The sequence below is a fragment of the Brachionichthys hirsutus genome, chromosome 7 (genome assembly GCF_040956055.1).
Source record: "Brachionichthys hirsutus isolate HB-005 chromosome 7, CSIRO-AGI_Bhir_v1, whole genome shotgun sequence".
Classification (NCBI taxonomy): Eukaryota; Metazoa; Chordata; class Actinopteri; order Lophiiformes; family Brachionichthyidae; genus Brachionichthys; species Brachionichthys hirsutus.
Window position 1 is genome coordinate 3,134,352 of NC_090903.1, and position 19,997 is coordinate 3,154,348.

The window sequence follows — 19,997 nt, forward strand, 5'->3', positions numbered from 1 at the left end:
TATTTTAACATAAATTAATGTTCTGTTCTAAAACTACAGAGCACATAAATAAAACACCAGGTGAAGGAAAGTATCAGGTGTGCTCTGTGATAGGAGAGTGTCAGCGGGGGGGGGGGGGGGGGGGCGTCACACAGACGAGAACAAAAAGAACGTTGAAGCGCCGCCGCCTGGTGGATAAGACACTTTATTCTGATCAGCAAAGCCGTCCTGAATCATTCCACCTGAGGTCAAACAAGTTATGAAAAGACACAAAATGGAAAATCAGTATCGGCCATTGGAATCGTGTAAATATTGGTCGTCACCTTGAGATGAAAGAATAGTCCTCAGAGTATCAGACGAGGTTCTGAACTGGAGCGCAGAGACGGAGGCCGGTCATTTTCCACCTGGATCACTCTTCGGCTCTTTCTCTGACGTCCTGATTACCGTCACAATCATGAGCGTGAACAAGCCTTTGAGGCGACGCCCCCCCCCCCCCCAACCCGCCTGCGCCGTCGACGCTCTTAAATCCGTAAGAGCTGCTCGGCAGCTGCCAGGTGGAACAGGAAGTTCTCTGTCGCGGGAGGGAAGCGGTGCTGCTGTAAACCCTCGAATGTAATCTTGCCGTCTTCACACTCGCGAGCGAGGGACACCAAGCTGGCGAGGACCTCTTTGGTCTTGAGGGAAATGTCCTGGAAAGGATCGAGAGGCCGGTCGCGTGAGACTCAGGGCTGCGTTTCTCGGATGGAGTCCAGACGCGGGAACGTTCTCACCTTGACGACCTGAACGTCTGACCTCTCGGCATCTTCTGCCGACTCGACAATCAGGCAGCCGATGTCTTTGTGCAGTTTGCCCATGGCCATGGCCTCTGTGGTGGGAGACCGCGCGTCAGCCGGAGGGAAGCGCAGACGAGTGCTCTTTACCGATAACGCCGCGTACCTTTGGCACTCTGGGATATCGTGATGACGCCGTCTGGGAGGTTGACCAACACATCGAACAAGTCCGGTCTGTTACCGACTTCCGGATCCACGAATCCTGCCACATAGCCTGCAGAGAAAGGGAAGTTGTTTGGCTCAGTGCAGACAGGGGGGACGGGGACGGGGACGGGGACGGGGGTTGTCCAACCGGGGGGCGATCCCACCTGAGCATTTCTTCAGATCCTCCAGCTCAACGTCTGTCAGGTGAACGTACGGGTGCACAATGGACCAGTCCTTCCGATGCCAAGTCAGAGTGGGCAGAACTCTAAGGGGGGGGGGGGGGGGCAAGTGGAGAGTTACTGCAGCAGTCCAGAGACGAGGAACACGATTCCAAGGCCGAGCCGAGATCTTCAGCCACCTCACGAACTCCAACAAGGCTTCGATCCTGGGATGGTGGACGGCGATCCTCTTCCTCAGCAGCAGGGCGGTATACAGGATGACGGTCTCCATTCCGAACTGAGACACCACGTCTGAGGACGGACAAGAAGAGCGGGATTAGACCGGATCACCCACCGGAATCTCTGAAGCGCTTTGATGATTGTCCTCCAAGTGAAGATCTAGGAGCAGTTATCAACAGTTCACTGATTTTATAACAATTATTCAAATAGTATTTAGGAATATTAATTGCTCTGCAACACGCCGGGTTTCTCCGGTTTTATCCCGCCTCCGAAAACATACGATTTTAGCTTTACTCTGATTACTCTAAATTGTCCGTAGTGTGTGAGTGGCTGTTTGTCTGTGTAGCCCCGCGATGCACTGGCGACACTTTCGGGGTGTGTGTGTGTCCAAGTAAATAAAATAGACGACCACGCCCACCGAGACGATAATGGTTATGGACATTAGTCTGTCAATCCGTCGTCTTCATTTTATCCACAACGTATGCTGCAAACTACATGTGTATTCACTCTAATTATGTCTTTGAGGGACATATTTTGTTGTTTCCACGGAAACGTGTTTCCGCCATCTTGTCCGCGGCGTATTCATCAAACCCGACCTGTTGATTGTGGCCTGTGGGTCCAGATTATTTGTTTTTTAGGGACCGATGCGTCCTCTTCGGGTGACTCTTCTTTTATTATCTGCACAGGAAGAGTCTTTCCTGGAAGATGCTTCCGTTTACCTTCGGCCTTGTGTTGGAACGAGTTACTGGGTCCGTCACATTTAGTCACGTTAAAGTACGGTGAAGTTCGTCCCGGTTCCTGTAGCACAGCACAACTTATAGACGACTAACTAATAGAACCACAAAATGTCGGATGTTCCAGCGGAACACAACGGCTTGAGTGCATTTTACCGATCTGAACTCTGATCCAAAATCCCCATTTGTACCTGGAGCCGTGTCTGATCGGCTTTTCCTTCAACCGAGACCCAAAAGGGCATCAAAGTATGAGAATGTGTTTTTGATGATACATGAGCACATAAAAAAACACACATGGGTGATAAAAAAAATCCACCAGCTATTGTCCGAAAAGGTTAAATTCACAAATAAGCGCGTGCCCAGTTCAAAGGCGTGGCGCCCGCGTGCAAACAAACAAACCTTTGACCGATCCAGCCAGATACGCTTTCCGGGCGTCGTAGTCCTGGATCAGAAACGAGCCGTTCTCATCGCTCTGGCAGATTCCTTTGGTGAGGACGGTGACGTAAGCCTCCATCATTTTCACCGGGCTGCCGTGTTTGTTGTACACTCTGTCCAGTAAACAAACAAAGACGCCCGTCAGTCAAAGGAAGGAACACTTTACGGGCCGGTCTGAACTGCACGCCGTACCGGCACAGGATCCGGCTTAGCGCCGCGTACTTCTCAGGGTTGAAGTCTCTTGCCGTAACGACGACGGAAAAATGAGTGACCTAGAGGCAGAGCAGCGGGGACAAAAAAAAAACAAACATCGCAGCTCAAAGCGTCGGCCGGGAACCCACAACCATCGAGGTCTGAGCGGTCGCCGGTACCTTCCGTAGAGCCGTGGGCTCGAGCGCCTCCGCCGTGGTGACGTAGTACCAGGTACGACGAAACTGGCCAAACACGAAAATGTGGAAATCCCGGCTGCCCTGCGTGAGACAACACTTACTGAGCAGGATCCGTCTGAGGTCCGGGCCCACCGAGGGGTAGCACCACACCCACAGCGTGTCGCCGTTCACGTCTTTCTCTGGGGAGAGACATTAGAAGCTCTTAGACCACGTCCATCGTCCATGTTCAGGACATGGTTTACTGCGGTGGTCCCCCGGTACCGGTCCGTAAGGCATTTGTTACCGGGCCGCACAGAAAGAATAACTCATTATTACAATTTCCGATGTCCCTATTTTTAGCATCTAAAAGGTGTTTTATTTTGAAAAACGACCGGATTTACTCCAGCGTAACGATCGCCAGTGAATTTTCTTGGTCACGTGATGCGTTCCTAAAAACAGACGTGAACTAGCGAACATTAAATTAATAAAAGACAAACATCTTTGGAGAGCCTCTTTGCTAATGGTAAAAGTCCAATTGAGGAGGAAGAAGGAGGAGGAGGAAGAAAATAAAACTTATTTTAACAGACAAACCAGGAGTTAGACTTAAAACACGGCTTTAGCTACAGCTGCCTTGCTTCGTTAACGAGGCAATGAAGGGTTCGAAACTGCTTCATTGAGACCAAGAACCCTGGATTAACCCGGCATGCACACGGTCCGTGGCAGGAAAAAGGTTGGGGACCGCTGGTTTACTGGATGATGGAGCCCGTTTGCTGTAACTTTATTAAAAAAAATTAAGCAAACAATCCAATTCAAACTGCGTAGAGATGATGTTAGAGCGTTCACTGTCAGCTAGCAGGAGACGCGACAAAGTCACTTTAGTGTCATGTGATTGATCCTCCGGACGGGAAGTCACCATCGCTACAGAAACGACCAAGAGGAAGAAGCGAGCATCGAACCTGTGGCCTGACACTCACCGATCAATCCGACGCTGAGAATAAGTTGCGTTTCAGTCGCTGCCATCTTCAGAATCACACGGTAACCGGAGGGAAGCCACGGAACGTCTTCCTCTGCACACCGGCGCAACTCATGTACCTCGGAGCTGGAGGGGAAGGTGGAAAGAAGGACTTCCGGTTGTACCTGGAGCGCTGGGGGTAAAGGTGAAAAGGACTTCCGGTTGTACCTCGAGAGCTGGAGGTAAAGGTGAAAAGGACTTCCGGTTGTACCTGGAGCGCTGGGGGTAAATGTGAAAAGGACTTCCGGTTGTACCTGGAGCGCTGGGGGTAAAGGTGAAAAGGACTTCCGGTTGTACCTCGAGAGCTGGAGGTAAAGGTGAAAAGGACTTCCGGTTGTACCTCGAGAGCTGGAGGTAACGGTGAAAAGGACTTCCGGTTGTACCTCGAGAGCTGGAGGTAACGGTGGAAAGGACTTCCGGTTGTAGCTGGAGGTAAACGTGAAAAGGACTTCCGGTTTGTTTCTCTGCTATCAACTGGAATTCATCTCTGAATGAAATCTCGGATCGAGTTAACAAATGTCTATGCGAAGAGGGCGGAGTTGTGTTTGTCCCAGACGGGCTTCCGTTGTCTTCTTCGTTTGTTTTCTGGATGACAAGCTTTACGCTTTAGCGCCACCTTCTGATCGGGAGTGTGGATCGACTGGATTTAGTATTACAACCCAAGCTGGTATCCTGAGGGAGGAAACATACTGGGAAACTTTTCTACTTCTTCACACCATCATTCACAAATTCCTCCTGTCTGAGATTTTATTTTAATTTAATTTTCTCAATAAAACTCTGTGAACTAAACAGAAAGCAGCATTTCTGAAATCGCAGCGCCGGAGCTGTCAGTGCGCCAGAGACGGGTCAAACCATTTTCTTCTAAGACGGGGGGGTAGATGGGCAAAAAGGGCAAACATTTATATTTATTTAAAAAAATAATGAGTTGTAATTTTTACGTATATGCTGAGTTACAAATTAAGTTTAATATAATAGTCACCGATTTAATTAAGAATAATGGGCGAATATGCGGTAAAGTAAATTAAGTGTCGCTCATGGGCCCCTATGGTACGACATCCCCGCCCCCCAGCCTGCTGACGGCTGGAAGGTGTGTGAACCTGATGGACTGGTGATTAATATTAACTTCCTACCAGAAGTTGCCTGTAAGTCTTTTTGAGTATCGCTAAACACCATCCATCATGCCGGCGTATTTTAAAAGCCCAGAAGTTGCCTTTGAAATGGCGAATGGTGAGTATAAACTATAAATCCAGCATCTTTAAAAATAAATGAGAAGGATTTCAGGCATTCATGCTCACCATAGTGAATATTGGTAAACATGAGCCTTCGTATTTACTGCTCCGTGATGGACGGCTCTGCTAACAGTAAAATCTTTTGTCACGCTTGAGAGGCGTAAAGTCGATAATGAGCCAGGATTATAACACGAACAAAGTTTACTGAATGTTTGCACCTTTTACAAAGTTGGTAAGGACATACAGGACAGACAGGACAGACAGGACATGCAGGACATGCAGGACAGAAGACTGAAGATACGGATCCAGGATGATTTTATTCTATTTATCTTATTTCAACATTTAACTCTTTAACTGAGCAATTCTGTGGCATCGCTTGAACATTTGAGTAATAAATCAAATACTTTTTTCACTTTGGACTTGGACTAGTGCAACGGGAAATACTAAATAAGAGTATTTAAAATAAAATGAGCAGCATCACAATGGTAAGGTTTTTATCATCCGCTTCAGAATACTTCCTCATCGCAGACACACCCGTGTGACTCGCTTTAAGCTGCTTCCGCGTTTAGCCAGCATTCAACCAAAAGTGTAACAGGAAGTGACGTCATGCTGCACGCTGGCGTTTCCGTCTGGAGTAGAGAGGGCTCGCTCTGCACTGCCTCCAGATCAGATAAAAAGTCATTTAAAAAATCTCACCGCTCCTATCAGCGTAGCCATCTGTGCGTTCATCCGGGAGGAGCTCGGAGCGGAGCCGCTGCTCCTCCGCGTGGAGAGGGCATCTGTTCAGGACGCCTCCCTGGTGCGGTGATCAGGGCACGTCCCACGGGTAGGGGACCACGATGAAGACCCGGGACACTTTGACTCTCGGCTTGCCTGGGAACAACTCGAGATCCCCCCCGGAAGAGCTGGAAGAAGTGGCCCGGGAGAGAGAAGTCTGGGATAAGCTGTTTGAAGATGGATGGATGATTCCAAGCATTTTTATTACGTCCTGAGATTATACACGTATCATCGCGCCGTGTGTGTGTTTGTGTGTGTGTGTGTGCGCGTGCGTGGGTTCCTTGCCCGCTCTGGCAGAACGAGCTGAAACCACACGCTCTATTAGTTCAGATCTGTAAGATGTTTGTCTTTGTGTGACAAGAAGATGATGGAGAAGTTTAAAATAAAGCCTTGATTCAAAATATGTTGAATACGTCCTGATTTGCGTCATCGTGCGGTGGACGGACAAGAGGGACGCTGTCCTGCAGCATCTGTTTGAGACGGACAAGAGGGACGCTGTCCTGCAGCATCTGTTTGAGACGGACAAGAGGGACGCTGTCCTGCAGCATCTGTTTGAGACGGACAACAGGGACGTTGTCCTGCAGCATCTGTTTGAGACAGAAAAGAGGGACGCTGTCCTGCAGCATCTGTTTGAGACAGAAACGAGGGACGTTGTCCTGCAGCATTTGTTTGAGACAGAAATGAGGGACGCTGTCCTGCAGCATCTGTTTGAGACAGAAATGAGGGACGCTGTCCTGCAGCATCTGTTTGAGACGGACAAGAGGGACGCTGTCCTGCAGCATCTGTTTGAGACAGAAATGAGGGACGCTGTCCTGCAGCATCTGTTTGAGACAGAAAAGAGGGACGCTGTCCTGCAGCATCTGTTTGAGACAGAAATGAGGGACGCTGTCCTGCAGCATCTGTTTGAGACAGAAATGAGGGACGCTGTCCTGCAGCATCTGTTTGTTATTCTGACCGAAGGCTGTCACAGATATTTCATTCAAGTGTCTGGGAACTGAATTAACTTGTGGAAAAAGGGTAGAATATGTCTCCTTTAATTTATCAATGAATACATTTTATTTTCAAACATGTATAAAAATATGGAACTATTTGTACATACAAAAGAAAGAAAGACTGATAAAATAACAAAAGACAAAAAACATAACATAACCTTATTTCTATAGCACTTTCTTCATCAGTGCTCTTCAGCATTGATCCCATATCAGTGCTCTTTAGCTCTTTAGCACCGATCACTGTCTCCGGGTCTCTGAGACGCTGCCCCAGATATCTACTGTACTTACTCTATAACGCTGCAGTAGACATGTATTGTCAACCTTTTCTCTTTTTATCCTCTTTATTCCGTTCCTTACCAGCTTTTACAACACAAACACATGTACAGTGTTACATGCCTATGATACTGGCACCGTTACTAAAACAATTTCACTCTTTTATGCATGTTGAACCAGGAAAACGTCCAGCAGAATCTTCTTTTAAAGGTTCCTGCTTACCTTTTAGTTGCGCATTTAAGATATTGCCTGGTTCCCCACAGGGACCCCCCACGGGGACCCCCCACAGGGACCCCCCACAGGGACCCCCCACAGGGACCCCCACGGGGACCACCACCTGCTCCGAGGTCCGGGTCACGGCTTCCGTTCTTTTATCTCGATTGAAAGCTGTGAAGTCAATAATGAGCCAGGATTATAACACAATGAACAATGATAATAACAAAGTTTAATGACCGTTTCCAGCATATACAAAGTTGGGAAGAAAATACAGCGCTTGGCACTTCAGCAGACGCAGAAGAGGATTTATTAAGAAGAGTCCCAGATTTTCTACAGCGGTGATCTCTTCAGTGGGTGTTTACACCCTCCTCCTGGGGGGGGGTCTAACCGACTGATATGTGTTGTGCTTTATTGATGGTTAATACAGTGTGTATAGAAATAAACAACTAAAAGTGTTATGCATCCTGTGTAGTGTAAGCATGCATTCCATGAATATTTCCACTCAGCATCGTTTGGCTAATCATATCTTAAGTGGCGTGGAAGCGATGTCAATTATCTTTTAGTAACCAGCTACGTTTGCAAATGGAAGAGAAATATGGAAAATGGTCATAACAATACATTTTTGCTTTTGTCGAAAGCAAATGGTTTATATTCATGTCGTAAGCCAACGCTCATATCACGTTTACGAAGCACGAAGCCCGAGCAGGTTTAACATGCGCATGTCGAGTCGCAGTATGTCACCATTGAAATGTTAATCTGTTGCTGCTCTGGGTCTTACGTTCATGTATCCACTGCGTCCTGATGCAGAGTTCCTTGAGGTTGGCAAGAAGCAGCCGGCCTTGGATGTTTTGTACGATGTCATCAAAAGCAAGAAACATAAAAAATGGCTGAAGATCCACGAGCCGATTATGCTCAAGTACCTGGAGCTCTGCGTGGATCTGCGCAAGAGCCACCTTGCCAAAGAGGGTCTCTACCAGTACAAGAATATCTGCCAGCAGGTTCGTACAGACGGTTGTGTCGGGACAGGTTACGGCTTATCTGACGTCGTTTCGGAGTCCAGGTTTAGTGTTTGTTTCTGCTTGCAGGTGAACATCAAATCTCTGGAGGACGTGGTTAGAGCTTACCTGAAGCTGGCGGAGGAGAAAACGGAGACGGCGAAGGGGGAGTCCCAGCAGATGGTCCTGGACATTGAGGATTTGGGCAACATCCAGACTCCCGAGAGGTGAATGTGCTCCATCATATCCGTCATCGCTGTCGATTTATTTTGTAGGGTGATCTGAAAGATGAAAGTCATATTACTACCTTATTTTCTGGTCGAGTCACTCCGGAGTATAGGACGCATTAGTCAAAAAATGCGTCATGAAGAAGAAAAAACATAAATAAGTCGCACTGGTCTATAAGTCACACTTTTTGGGAAATGTATTTTACACAAGCAAAAACGAAACACGTTAGCAGTTACCAGTGGCGGGCCGTGCATTTCACACCTCGGCCTTCAGTGATGTATTACTGAGTCCGACTTGAATAAATACCCCTCATACGTCGCACCTGAGACGCAAAACCAGCCAAACTAAGAGAAAAGTGCAACTTATAGTCCGGAAAATACAGTAATTTGAATTCTCTCTTTTCATGGTAACAATGTGTGTTGAAGGTACAAACGAGGAATGTAAAAATCGTCTCTATTTTCCTTCACATAGATCATTTTGCTGATCAAATCTTTTATATTAGGCAAAGCAAGTCATTTTTACTATGGAAGGTCAGACAACAACACTCTGCATTGCTCATTGTCATTCTTAGTAATGTGTAATAAATGAGCCAATTGTATGTCATGCAGTATTCTGATGGTACAGATGTTTGATTGCGACTGGTTGACACAGACTTCATGCTTTCAGCGTGCTTCTGAGCGCTGTGAGTGGAGAGGACACCCAGGATCGTACTGATCGCTTGCTGCTCACCCCCTGGGTAAAGTTCTTGTGGGAGTCCTACCGCCAGTGTCTGGACCTGCTGCGTAACAACTCTAAAGTGGAGCGTCTGTACCATGACATTGCCCAGCAAGGTAGAAAAACAACCAGCAATTTAGTTTCCACACAATTTTATCAAAACTATGTGTGCTATTTGGTGTATAAGCCTGCATAAAAGTTATCGTCCACAACATCCTTTGTATTTGATATGTTGTGGCAGAATTGAAATAAAAACACAAATGTTCCGCAGTAATAAAGGTGTAAACAGGTCCTGTCGTATATCTCTAAGTATTCCTTTTATCTTGACCACAATTCAGATTCAGATTCAGATTCAGACAACTTTATTTATCCCAAGGGGCAGTTCAGTTTAAGCAGTCTACCAGACCATACAATACAAACATAATAAATAAATAAAAAATATATATTAAAAAAGACACAATTGATTAAATACACAGCTTTAGATCATTGTTGCAGCTACTGTGTAGGAAATAAAATAAAGCATTGAATTACATGTTCAGTGTTGCATATTAATTGCTGTCAATAATATCTGAACATCTTTTCCACAGCATTCAAGTTTTGCCTTCAGTACACCCGCAAAGCCGAGTTTCGCAAGCTTTGTGACAACCTGCGAATGCACCTCAGTCAGATCCAGCGGCACCACAACCAGAGTACTGCCATCAATCTGAACAACCCCGAGAGCCAGTCTATGCACCTGGAGACCCGTTTAGTGCAGCTGGACAGCGCTATAAGCATGGAGCTCTGGCAGGTCCGTCCACAACACTCACACTCTTTAAAAAAACATGTCTGCATACATGTTTTGTGGGAGAGTCGGGCTCCCACTCCCAGGAGGTTGGAGTCACCTGAAAGACGTACAACTGTGGATCAATTTGATGCTGCTGGTTTTTTTTATTCATATTCATATTCATTTTATTTACTTAGTCTATTTTTACTGCATAGTTTTGTAGTTTTGCATTTTATTATTATTATTATTATTATTATTTTTATTATTTGTCATTATTTTATGTTTCATGTCGCACGATGTCACCGAGAAAAATTCCTAGTTTGTCAATCCTTTCACTGACAAAGGCAAATAAATTGATTCTGATTCGTAGTCCTGTCCTGTCCTGTCGTGTCCTGTCCTGTCCTGTCGTGTCCTGTCCTGTCCTGTCCTGTCCTGTCGTGTCCTGTCCTGTCCTGTCGTGTCGTGTCGTGTCCTGTCCTGTCCTGTCGTGTCCTGTCCTGTCGTGTCCTGTCGTGTCCTGTCGTGTCGTGTCGTGTCCTGTCCTGTCCTGTCCTGTCGTGTCGTGTCGTGTCCTGTCCTGTCCTGTCGTGTCCTGTCCTGTCCTGTCGTTGGAAGGACAGCGGAGTTGTTTGCTCCCCACAGTCCTGCAAATGAGGTTTGAGCTTCCCGTGAAAGGAGAGCTGACGGCGGGCACCTCTGTTGAATGATGGCTTTTCAAGTTTGACACTGATGGCCTCTCTAACCCCCTCTCTCCCTCGGCCACGATGTGTCCATGGTACCTGCAGCTGAGTGGACTGTGTCCTTCAGATGTGGATGAGCTGCCGAGTCCTGCCTCGAGTCGCTTGGTCTCCTGTGATCGATTAGTATACCATCCCTTATGTTTGTTTCAAATAGTTTTTGTCATTTTTGATGATGCGTTGAATCTATTTGAAGAGAACATTCTGTCACTTTTGAAGAATGCTTCCATGCTCTGTAGTTTTTAAGCGTGTTAAGCAGTAGAAGTAAGCCTGTAGCCACAAGTACGCAATATACCACAGTGTATTATTATCAGATAACAAACTTTTATTTTTTGTTCAATGAAAAGACTCATGGGCTATGGAGGACCAAAACTGGCACAATTAAAAATAAATATAAATGGGGGGGGGGGAAACGAAAATGGCTGTTGTCGATTTCTGCACCCACTTGTCGATCAACCAATAGGCGAACAGTTCAACCCAAGACACACTTAAGAATGCCCCCTCATGCTGCATTTTTTGTCTGCGGAAGGAAAAAATAAATATAAGAGCAGAGTGCTTTTATTTATTGATTGATATTTATATATTTATTTTCGTATTTATTTCCACATATATTTAAAATTTTGGAATCTTGTTTTATATTTTTGTATTTATATTAACAGTGTTTTATCTTTTTTTCCATTATACTATATTATATTGTTAATTGTGGCAATTTTGGTCCTCCATAACGGACTGCTTGTCAGACACTGAAAAATCAACAGTCTAGGATCGGATACATGGAGAAAAACCTACAAGGAGTAGTTTTTAAAAGTGGATGCCAACATAATTTATCTTAGATCAAAGGACGTGTCCCGTTCAGAGATGTGAACTTTCAAAAAAAAGGACCTTCATTTGGCTCGAGGGACTAAAACAACCAAAATTACTGAATTTTGACTAAAGTTACAGATAAATGGTTGTTAAAAAAAAGAATAATAATTTGTTTGCAACTAAATCATGTTTCATAAAATCCATTATTGAAATAATATATATACTGTATGTCATCTCCCCCAGAAGTGGATTTATAAACATCCTGTTCCTTATATCCCCCAAGTTGTTTTACAGCTCTCTTATGTTATCTATGGAAGCCCAAAAGATTTATAATTAAATACATAAAAACATGAATAAATTAATTCCATTTTATTAACATTTGTGAAGCAATGCACAGGTTGTTCTGGAGCCTTGCTGTGTGGGACTTGTGCAGATATCTGCTTTGTTCCTGATGTGTGTTCTGGTTGTTTCTTTCAGGAAGCGTTTAAAGCTGTTGAGGACATCCATGGTCTGTTCGGCCTTTCCAAGAAGCCTCCCAAACCCCAGCTGATGGCCAACTACTACAACAAAGTGTCTACCGTCTTCTGGAAATCTGGAAATGCTCTCTTTCATGCCTGCACGCTCCACCGCCTCTACCACCTCTCTAGGGAGATGCGGAAGAATCTAACCCAAGATGAAATGCAGAGGTATCTTATTTATAATTAGCTGCTAACTGTTGGAAATGTAGTTTGCAGTCTGGTATTCACCAAACGGTTGATTGCTCTCTCCATCTTCAGGATGTCCACCAGAGTCCTCCTGGCTACGCTGTCTATTCCCATCACCCCTGAGCGTACCGACATTGCTCGGCTGCTGGACATGGACGGCATCATTGTGGATAAACATCGCCGGCTGGCCACGCTTCTGGGCTTGCAGTCGCCCCCCACCCGACAGAGCCTCATCAATGACATGGTACAGGTCACGCTCATGAAAGTAGCTTCACATCTTTTTTTTTGCGTGTTCAATTATTGTCCCAGAATTCTGCTTTGTCACAGTAAGTCTAGTCATATTGATCTCCTTTCTTAATCGGCTTCTTAGGAGGCTCAGGATATTCACCTGGGCTGTTCCGTAAAGCAAGTTTAGCAAATAAGCCAGGTTTATTCCACTTAGTTTGCACTTGATTAAGTTCCAAAAAGCATAAAGCTAACATCTTCTCGGCGCAATTCTTATTTAGACTTGGTAAACTAGTCTTGGCTAAGACAGGGTAGTTGTCAGCTGTTGTTTAACCCAAATTGAGCCAACCTGACATGAAAGACATGAGTTCAACATGATTTCTGTTCTGGGATGATATTTGTCTAATTAAAATAATGTTAAACTATTTCATAAACTGTTGAGATCCAGCACTCGACTTCAATGATCCCAGCGTTGAAATGGTTCCTGATTAATTTTAGTTCTTTGTGCCAGAATAACTTTATTCGGGTTGAACTTAGTAAAGATGTTTGAGGCTGCACGCTGTGTTTAGCAGCTCAAGGGATTGAATTGAGTTCGGTCCGCTGTAATAAAGACAGTGGTTTAGGGCAAGCTGTGCTGGTAATGACACAGTAGAGCTGTTGGGTTTATACACGTCAGGCTTGAACTTAAATCCTGACTCGTCTTAGATCCTTCATAGAACGGACCCTGGACCAAATATAACTGCCCTCACATTCAGTGAAAAACGTTGTGACTAATATTTTTCAATGTTTACCTTCTAGGTGAGATTTAACTTGCTTCAGTATGTGGTTCCTGACATAAAGGAGCTGTACAACTGGCTGGAAGTAGACTTTCATCCTCTGAAGCTGAGTGGACGAGTGACCAAGGTAAATGACCTTATTTAATTAGTTCATAATTAGAAAAGCATCCATCTGTCGTCTTTGTGTTTCTATAGTTGTACGTCATAGTTCTTCTGATTAATTAGACTTATTGTTGCGGAGTGATGGAGAGAATGTGGAAAGGAGGTGAAGAATCGTGTGCAGGCAGGCTGGAACGGGCGGAGGAAAGTATCAGGCGTGCTCTGTGATAGGAGAGAGTCAGAGAGGATGACACGGGGACAAGCCGAAAGTACAGTAGTAGTAATAGTAGTAGTAATGAAAGTCATATCCTACTAAATGACAACTGTACTTTCCAACTAGGTACTGAGCTGGGTGACAGACCAGGCAGAGAAGGAGGCCGATTTGCAGCAGTATGTCCCTCACCTTCAAAGTAATACTATCCTGAGGCTCCTGCAACAGGTAATTATCTCCATTATCGTTCATTCCAGACGGATTGCTCACCTAAATCACATCAACGGCTGAGTGGTGTTTATCTCTCCCGTCGTTCTGTGTCCATTATATCAGGTTGCACAGATATATCAGAGCATCGAGTTCACCCGTCTGGCTTCCCTTGTTCCCTTTGTGGATGCATTCCAGCTCGAGCGTTCCATTGTGGACGCCGCCCGGCACTGTGATCTGCAGGTAACGTCCAGCTCAGAAGACATGGCATCGTTTTAGTGCATTACAGATTACAACCATGTTTAACTCAGCGGTCTCCAACCTTTTTCCTGCCATGTACCAGTTTCATGCCGGGCAATTTTTTTGCGGACCAGGGTGGTAACTAAATAAAAAAAGAGAAATATAATCTTACCGATAAACATTATATTATGCACTTGCAATAACTATTAAACCAGTATTACACCAATATCTACTCACCATTAGTTCTCAATAATTATTCTGTCCTTCATGGTCATGTTTTTTCTTTCATAAATTCCACATTCTTGTCTTTTATTCCAGGGTTTTTAACCCTTCGTTGCCTCGTTAACGAAGCTAATCAGCTGTTGTTGATTAACCCGAGTTTTAAGTCTGACTCCTGGTTTGTCTGTTAAAATAAGTTTTCTTTTCTTCTTCCTCCTCAGTTTGACTTTTCCCCTTAGCAAAGAAGCTCTCCAAAGACGTTTTTTTGTTTGTTTGTTTTTATTAATTTTCGCTAGTTTACGCCTGTTTTTTTAAAGTAACGCATCACGTGACCAAGACATTTTACAGGCGAATGTTATGTTGGAGAAAATCCGGTCGTTTTTCAAAATAAAACACCTTGTAGACGCTAATAATCGATACAACGGAAAAGTTACAAATTAGTTATTCTTTCTGTGCGGTTGGGGACCACTGGTTTAACTGACAAAATGTTATTGTAGTCCTGAAGATGTCCAAAGTTCATGTCCTTTCCCCCCCCCCCCCCCATTAGGTCCGTATAGATCACACCTCTCGAACCCTGAGCTTTGGCTCTGACCTGAACTACTCCACCAAGGAGGATGCTCCCGTCGGTCCTTTCCTGCAGAACATGCCCTCAGAGCAGATCAGGAACCAACTGACTGCCATGTCTTCTTCTTTAGCCAAAGCCATCCAAGTCATCAAGCCGGCCTCCATCCTGGTGAGTTCACCCTTCCTCAGCTCTCGCTCACGTCCTCTGACATTTTGCTTTGGTCTGTTCTGAGATGAACCTCCTGGACCTCGTACCGTTTCCCCAATTTGGAGACATGCTTAGTTACCCTCGCCGAAGGGAAGGCGGGGGTATTGCAATTGGGTCCGTCTCATGCTTAGTTGATGTTTTTCTTCTGTGAGTTAGCTCTTGGGGTTTTTTTTTTCGTTCTTTTTTTTAATTAATTTTTTTATGCCCTGGTTGTCACACCCCTGTCCGGTCCTACCAGCTTGCTGGCTCACACATTCAGACAGATTTTTAGAGTGTTTTCTGCCATTGCAGATACAGAACAACACAGACCTCACATTTATTATTTATCAAGTTATTAAACAGTGGGCCAGCAGAAAGCTGTTACTGAGACTGAAGCCCGATCAGTGACCCCGTCACCGCCCCCCTCCTGGACCCGCTACAGTTCGCCTTCCGAGCCAACAGGTCTGTGGACGACGCAGTCTGTCTGGCCCTCCACTTCATCCTGCAGCATCTGGACTCCCCAGGAACCGACGCCAGGATCCTGTTTGTGGACTTCAGCTCTGCGTTCAACACCATCGTCTCGGGACTGCTCCAGGACAAGCTGCTCCAGCTCGACGTGCCCGACTGCCTCTGCAGGTGGATCACTGACTTCCTGAGGGACCGGAGGCAGCATAGGGACTACGGTTTCAGACTATCAGCACTGGATCCCCCCAGGGGTGTGTACTTTCCCCCTGGCTCTTCTCCCTGTACACCAACTGCAGCAGCTCCAGCCATCAGTCCGTTAAACGGATTAAATTTGCGGACGACACCACCCTCATCGGCAGTGGTCCCCAAACTGCGGCCCGCCTGCACGTTTGGCCTGGCCCCCTGGTTATTTAGTTATTATTAATTTATTAAAAAATCAAAAAGTTATTATTATTAATGTATTAATAATAACTTTTTGACTTTTTTTCTGTGAAGAAAGGGTTATTTGGTGGCTGTCTGGAAAACAATAAATGTTTAGCCCCCCCCCCTGCCATCGTCACACTTTTCCTGTACAAACTGACCCCGGCCCTCCATCAGAGAAGGAAAACGTTATGTGGCCCTCATAGGAAAAGGTTTGGGGACCCCTGCTCATCGGGCTCATCTCGGACGGTGATGAGTCGGCCTACAGGAGGGAGGTGGACCGGCTCGTGTCCTGCTGTAACAGCAACAACCTGGAGCTGAACAGCCAGAAAACAGTGGAGATGATCGTGGACTTCAGGAAAGTCACAGCCCCACCGTCCCCCCTCTCCCTCACAGACTCCCCTACCCCCATCTCCATCGTGGACTCTTTCCGCTTCCTGGGCACCACCATCGCCCGGGACCTCAAGTGGGAGCCGACCATCAGCTCCCTCATCAAGAAGGCTCAGCAGAGGATGTACTTCCTGCGGCAGCTGAGGAAACTCAAGCTGCCGACCCAGATGTTGGTGCAGTTCTATACCTCCATCGTGGAGTCCGTCCTCACCTCCTCCATCACCGTGTGGTATGCTGGCGCCACCACCAGGGACAGACACAGACTGCAAGCGCATTGTACGTGCTGCGGAGAAGGTGATCGGCTGCAAGCTGCCATCTCTTCGGGACCTGTATGTCTCCAGGACTCCTGAGGCGTGCAGGTCGGATCACAGCCGACCCTTCTCACCCTGGACATGGACTCTTTGACCCTCTCCCCTCAGGCAGGAGGCTACGGTCCATCCGGACCAGAACCTCCCGCCACAAGAACAGCTTCTTCCCTGCTGCTATAGGACTCATAAACACTTAAGAATTCTGTATCGGACTCATGAACAATCAATAATTCTGTGTCGGGCCCTTGAACACGTTACAACTGGTATCTCTGCTTTGTTCTTCAGCTCTCAGCTGCATTATGTTCTCGTCTCTTTTCAGCAAGAACGCGAGGAGCAAAACCAGCAGGCCATTGCTGCATATCTCAAAAATGCCCGAAAAGATCATCAGCGCATCTTGGCCCGCAGACAGACCATTGAAGAGAGAAATGCGCACCTGGAGAATCTAAATATTCAGCGAAAGAAGGAGGAGCTGGAGCAAAAGGTTCGTAAGGCAGAGGAGGAGCGTCTGCGCCAGGAGGCCAAAGAGAGGGAGAAGGAGCGCATCATGCAAGAACATGAGCAGATCAAGAAGACTGAACTCGGAGCCAAGGCCTCCAATGATATTGATATTGAGGTATGGGGTAACCAATTTGATTTCATTCGTTTGAAGTGCGTAGTTTAGCAGGTGTGGATTATCATTTGCAGAAATAAGTTGCTGAAGACCTGCCAACATGAGGGAAATGGTGTCCCATTTTCTCAGCAATCAATATGCCATATTTTCCGGACTACAAGTCACTCAGGAGAATCGTCTTCCTTGAACCCTCTCTTGAGCTGCCTGTCCTGATATCGGGGAGGATAGTCGACTCTTTTCCAGTCATGAGCATAAAAACACAGAAAACAACCACGTTCTTGTTGTATTCTTCTTCTTCTTCTTATTATTCTGTTTCTCCTCAGGAGAAGATCCAGGATCCTGATTGCCAGCAAGGATATTGGAACGTCCTGAAGCTGGCCAAGGCCCTGGTGGAAGTCAGGCGCCGTGGGCTGCCTCAATGGCTGCTGAATCGAATCATCCGACTCTGGAATCTCCTGCCAGAGCAGGACAAGAAAAGAATCGACTCCCCACCCAGACATCAGGACAGGCAAGTCAAGGAACGGTTTAAGGCTCTTTTCTCGAGTTAATAACTGCTGCATTTGAACCCGGACTCTCCCGTCCCGTTACTGTCTGGCAGCCGTCTACTCGGTGTCAAATCTGAGCGTGCAAGCCGGCCCAGTGCCAGCCGCCTGGTGGAGGCCATTTGCAGCCAACTCTGCGGTCTCCACCCCGTGGCTCTGCAGATCGTGAGGAGTCTCCCGGCCCTCATCCTTTGCGACTACGAGGCCATCAGGGAGGCGGTGCTGTCCAACCCGAGGCTGATGGCCAGTACCGAGATTCAGCTGTTTGAGTTGAGTCAAAAGACGATTTCCCAGTGGTGAGTTCTACTTCAGCTTCTTTCAGGGCTCTAAAGCTTGTTTTCACCTTTACCCACTTTTTTTTTTTTTTATTATCAATGGTGTATCATTTTGGTCCTGAATGTGAAAGTTTTTCAGTCAAACTATTTGAACAAACTGAAACCTGTTCATTGATGCAGATTCTGTTTTTGTCTTGGAGGTACTCTCTACAGCAGGACCGGTGGGAGAAGCACGTCCTGGGTCAGGGAGCCGCTACTGTCCTTGCTCCAGAGGTTTCTGCTCAGACTCTCCCACCAGCTAAAGGCCTGTCCTTCGCAAAGGCGGAGGACGGACAGGTTTTTGATTCTGGAGATGCCCAGGAGCAGCCGGGACCTTCCTGGAAAAGTCTGCCTCCTCCTCATGACATTGCCCCTGCTCCTGCTCCAGGACTCCTTCTGGGCGCCTCCGACATTGTTGCGCCTGCTGCGATTATGCACTCCGCCCCTGCTTCCCAAATCTCAGTCAGCGGACAACGGCGTGTGTCAAAGTCAAAATCAACAGCATGCGGGGCGAGGCAGGCGGCAGCGGGTGCAGCCGGTGGCGTAGTCCATAAGAAGAAGGCCCGTCAGTCCACCTGCAGCACGGGTGGTCGGCCGAGGAGGAGCGACACTGGCCACATTCACATTGCAGGTGTATCTTATTGTGCAGCTGCCGGGGGGAAGCCGGTGGAGGAGTGGAGGAAGGAGATGAAGGAGAAACAATCGGGGGCCCAGGGGGAGGATTGAGGGACTCTTTGTTTTAAATGAATTTCTTTTTTGTTTGTTCAGAATCAGAAGTTTATTGCCAATGAGGGTTCACAGACGAGGAATGTGAAGTTGTGCAACATGTAACAGTAATGACTAAGTTACAAAAAACACACAAGTACGATTCATTCCTTTTTTGTTTGTTGGTTGTTGTTGCCGTTGTTCTTGTTCTTGGTCAGCGCTTTGAATTTAACCTTCTGCTCAGTATTTTCCTTTTTTTCCAGAACTTTGTATTCTTCTTTTCTTTATTATGCCATTTTGCCCCATTGGAGCCCTGCGGTCCCAAAATGTTGGCCTGCTGTTGGTTCCAAAAATGTCCAAAAGCAGACTTGGGGGGGGGGGGGGGGGGGGTTATCGAGCTCATTTATTGTGGATTCAGATCCCTGATTCGGTTCGTGAGTGTTAGATATTTGACACCATCTCTCTATGTTCAAGAGTAGATTAAATACTTTCCTTTTTAACAAAGCTTATAGTTTTGGACATCATGTCGGCTTTTTAGAGTAGGATTATTAAGCGTCAACACTTTCTTGGAAATGCAAGAAAGAGGTGGGCCCATTTGTACATCTCATATGGGAATGGTCTACGGTACATCCATTTTGGTAGAGTGTACTGAATTCCTTTGAGGCCTGGGCAGGAATATTTCTGCCACTATCTCCACGTTTATGCCCTTTGGGAGATAAAACGGGAATCCCAAAACGGACTAAAGTTGTTTACTCAATTTTGAAGTTTGGGATAACCTCATCTGCTAGAATTATTTTGAGGTATTGGAAAGGCCCCTCGACCCCGACACTGAGTGGAAACCTTCTCTGAGTGAAACGGCATCATGTGAGATGATGTTGGTGGGAATCGGGGGCAGAGGATCTGCACCTGTCGGCCGCTGGATTCACTTCATGGCCTACTGGACTACTCACTAATAGGTCGCCTATAAAAATGGTTGCTGAAGGATTTATGTTGAGTCCGTTTTGTTAACGATTGATGCCCAATCTGTCTGCTACTATGCACTTTTATTTCCACTCATAGTTTTGACCATTTTGATCATTTATATATGTATTTATGTGTTCCCTTTTTTGGAACCAGGAACCCCGAACAAACAAATACGTGACTCTGTGATCTGATTTTCCACTGTTAAACTGTACCATATGTT

The 19,997-nt window shown here is 46.3% G+C and overlaps 2 protein-coding genes across 2 annotated transcripts; one reads left to right on the forward strand and one right to left on the reverse strand.

Annotated features, from left to right (window-relative positions):
* Positions 1-176: 176 nt before the first annotated feature.
* dennd10 (DENN domain containing 10) lies at positions 177-3,908 on the reverse strand. The gene is made up of 9 exons (XM_068741454.1): positions 3,863-3,908; positions 2,892-3,088; positions 2,713-2,792; positions 2,485-2,633; positions 1,312-1,423; positions 1,118-1,218; positions 916-1,023; positions 750-844; positions 177-668 (listed from the first exon to the last, which is right to left on the reverse strand). Exons 1-9 carry the CDS (start codon positions 3,906-3,908, stop codon positions 501-503), a joined length of 1,056 nt encoding a protein of 351 aa, XP_068597555.1. The 3' UTR covers positions 177-500.
* Positions 3,909-5,078: 1,170 nt separating this feature from the next.
* Positions 5,079-18,835, forward strand: LOC137896023 (eukaryotic translation initiation factor 3 subunit A-like). The gene is made up of 15 exons (XM_068741554.1): positions 5,079-5,127; positions 8,195-8,385; positions 8,473-8,609; positions 9,277-9,440; positions 9,912-10,111; positions 12,106-12,314; positions 12,405-12,576; positions 13,356-13,460; positions 13,773-13,871; positions 13,977-14,093; positions 14,857-15,042; positions 16,963-17,256; positions 17,577-17,761; positions 17,852-18,091; positions 18,271-18,835. The coding sequence occupies exons 1-15, from the start codon at positions 5,079-5,081 to the stop codon at positions 18,833-18,835; spliced, it is 2,913 nt and encodes a 970-aa protein (XP_068597655.1).
* Positions 18,836-19,997: the final 1,162 nt, after the last annotated feature.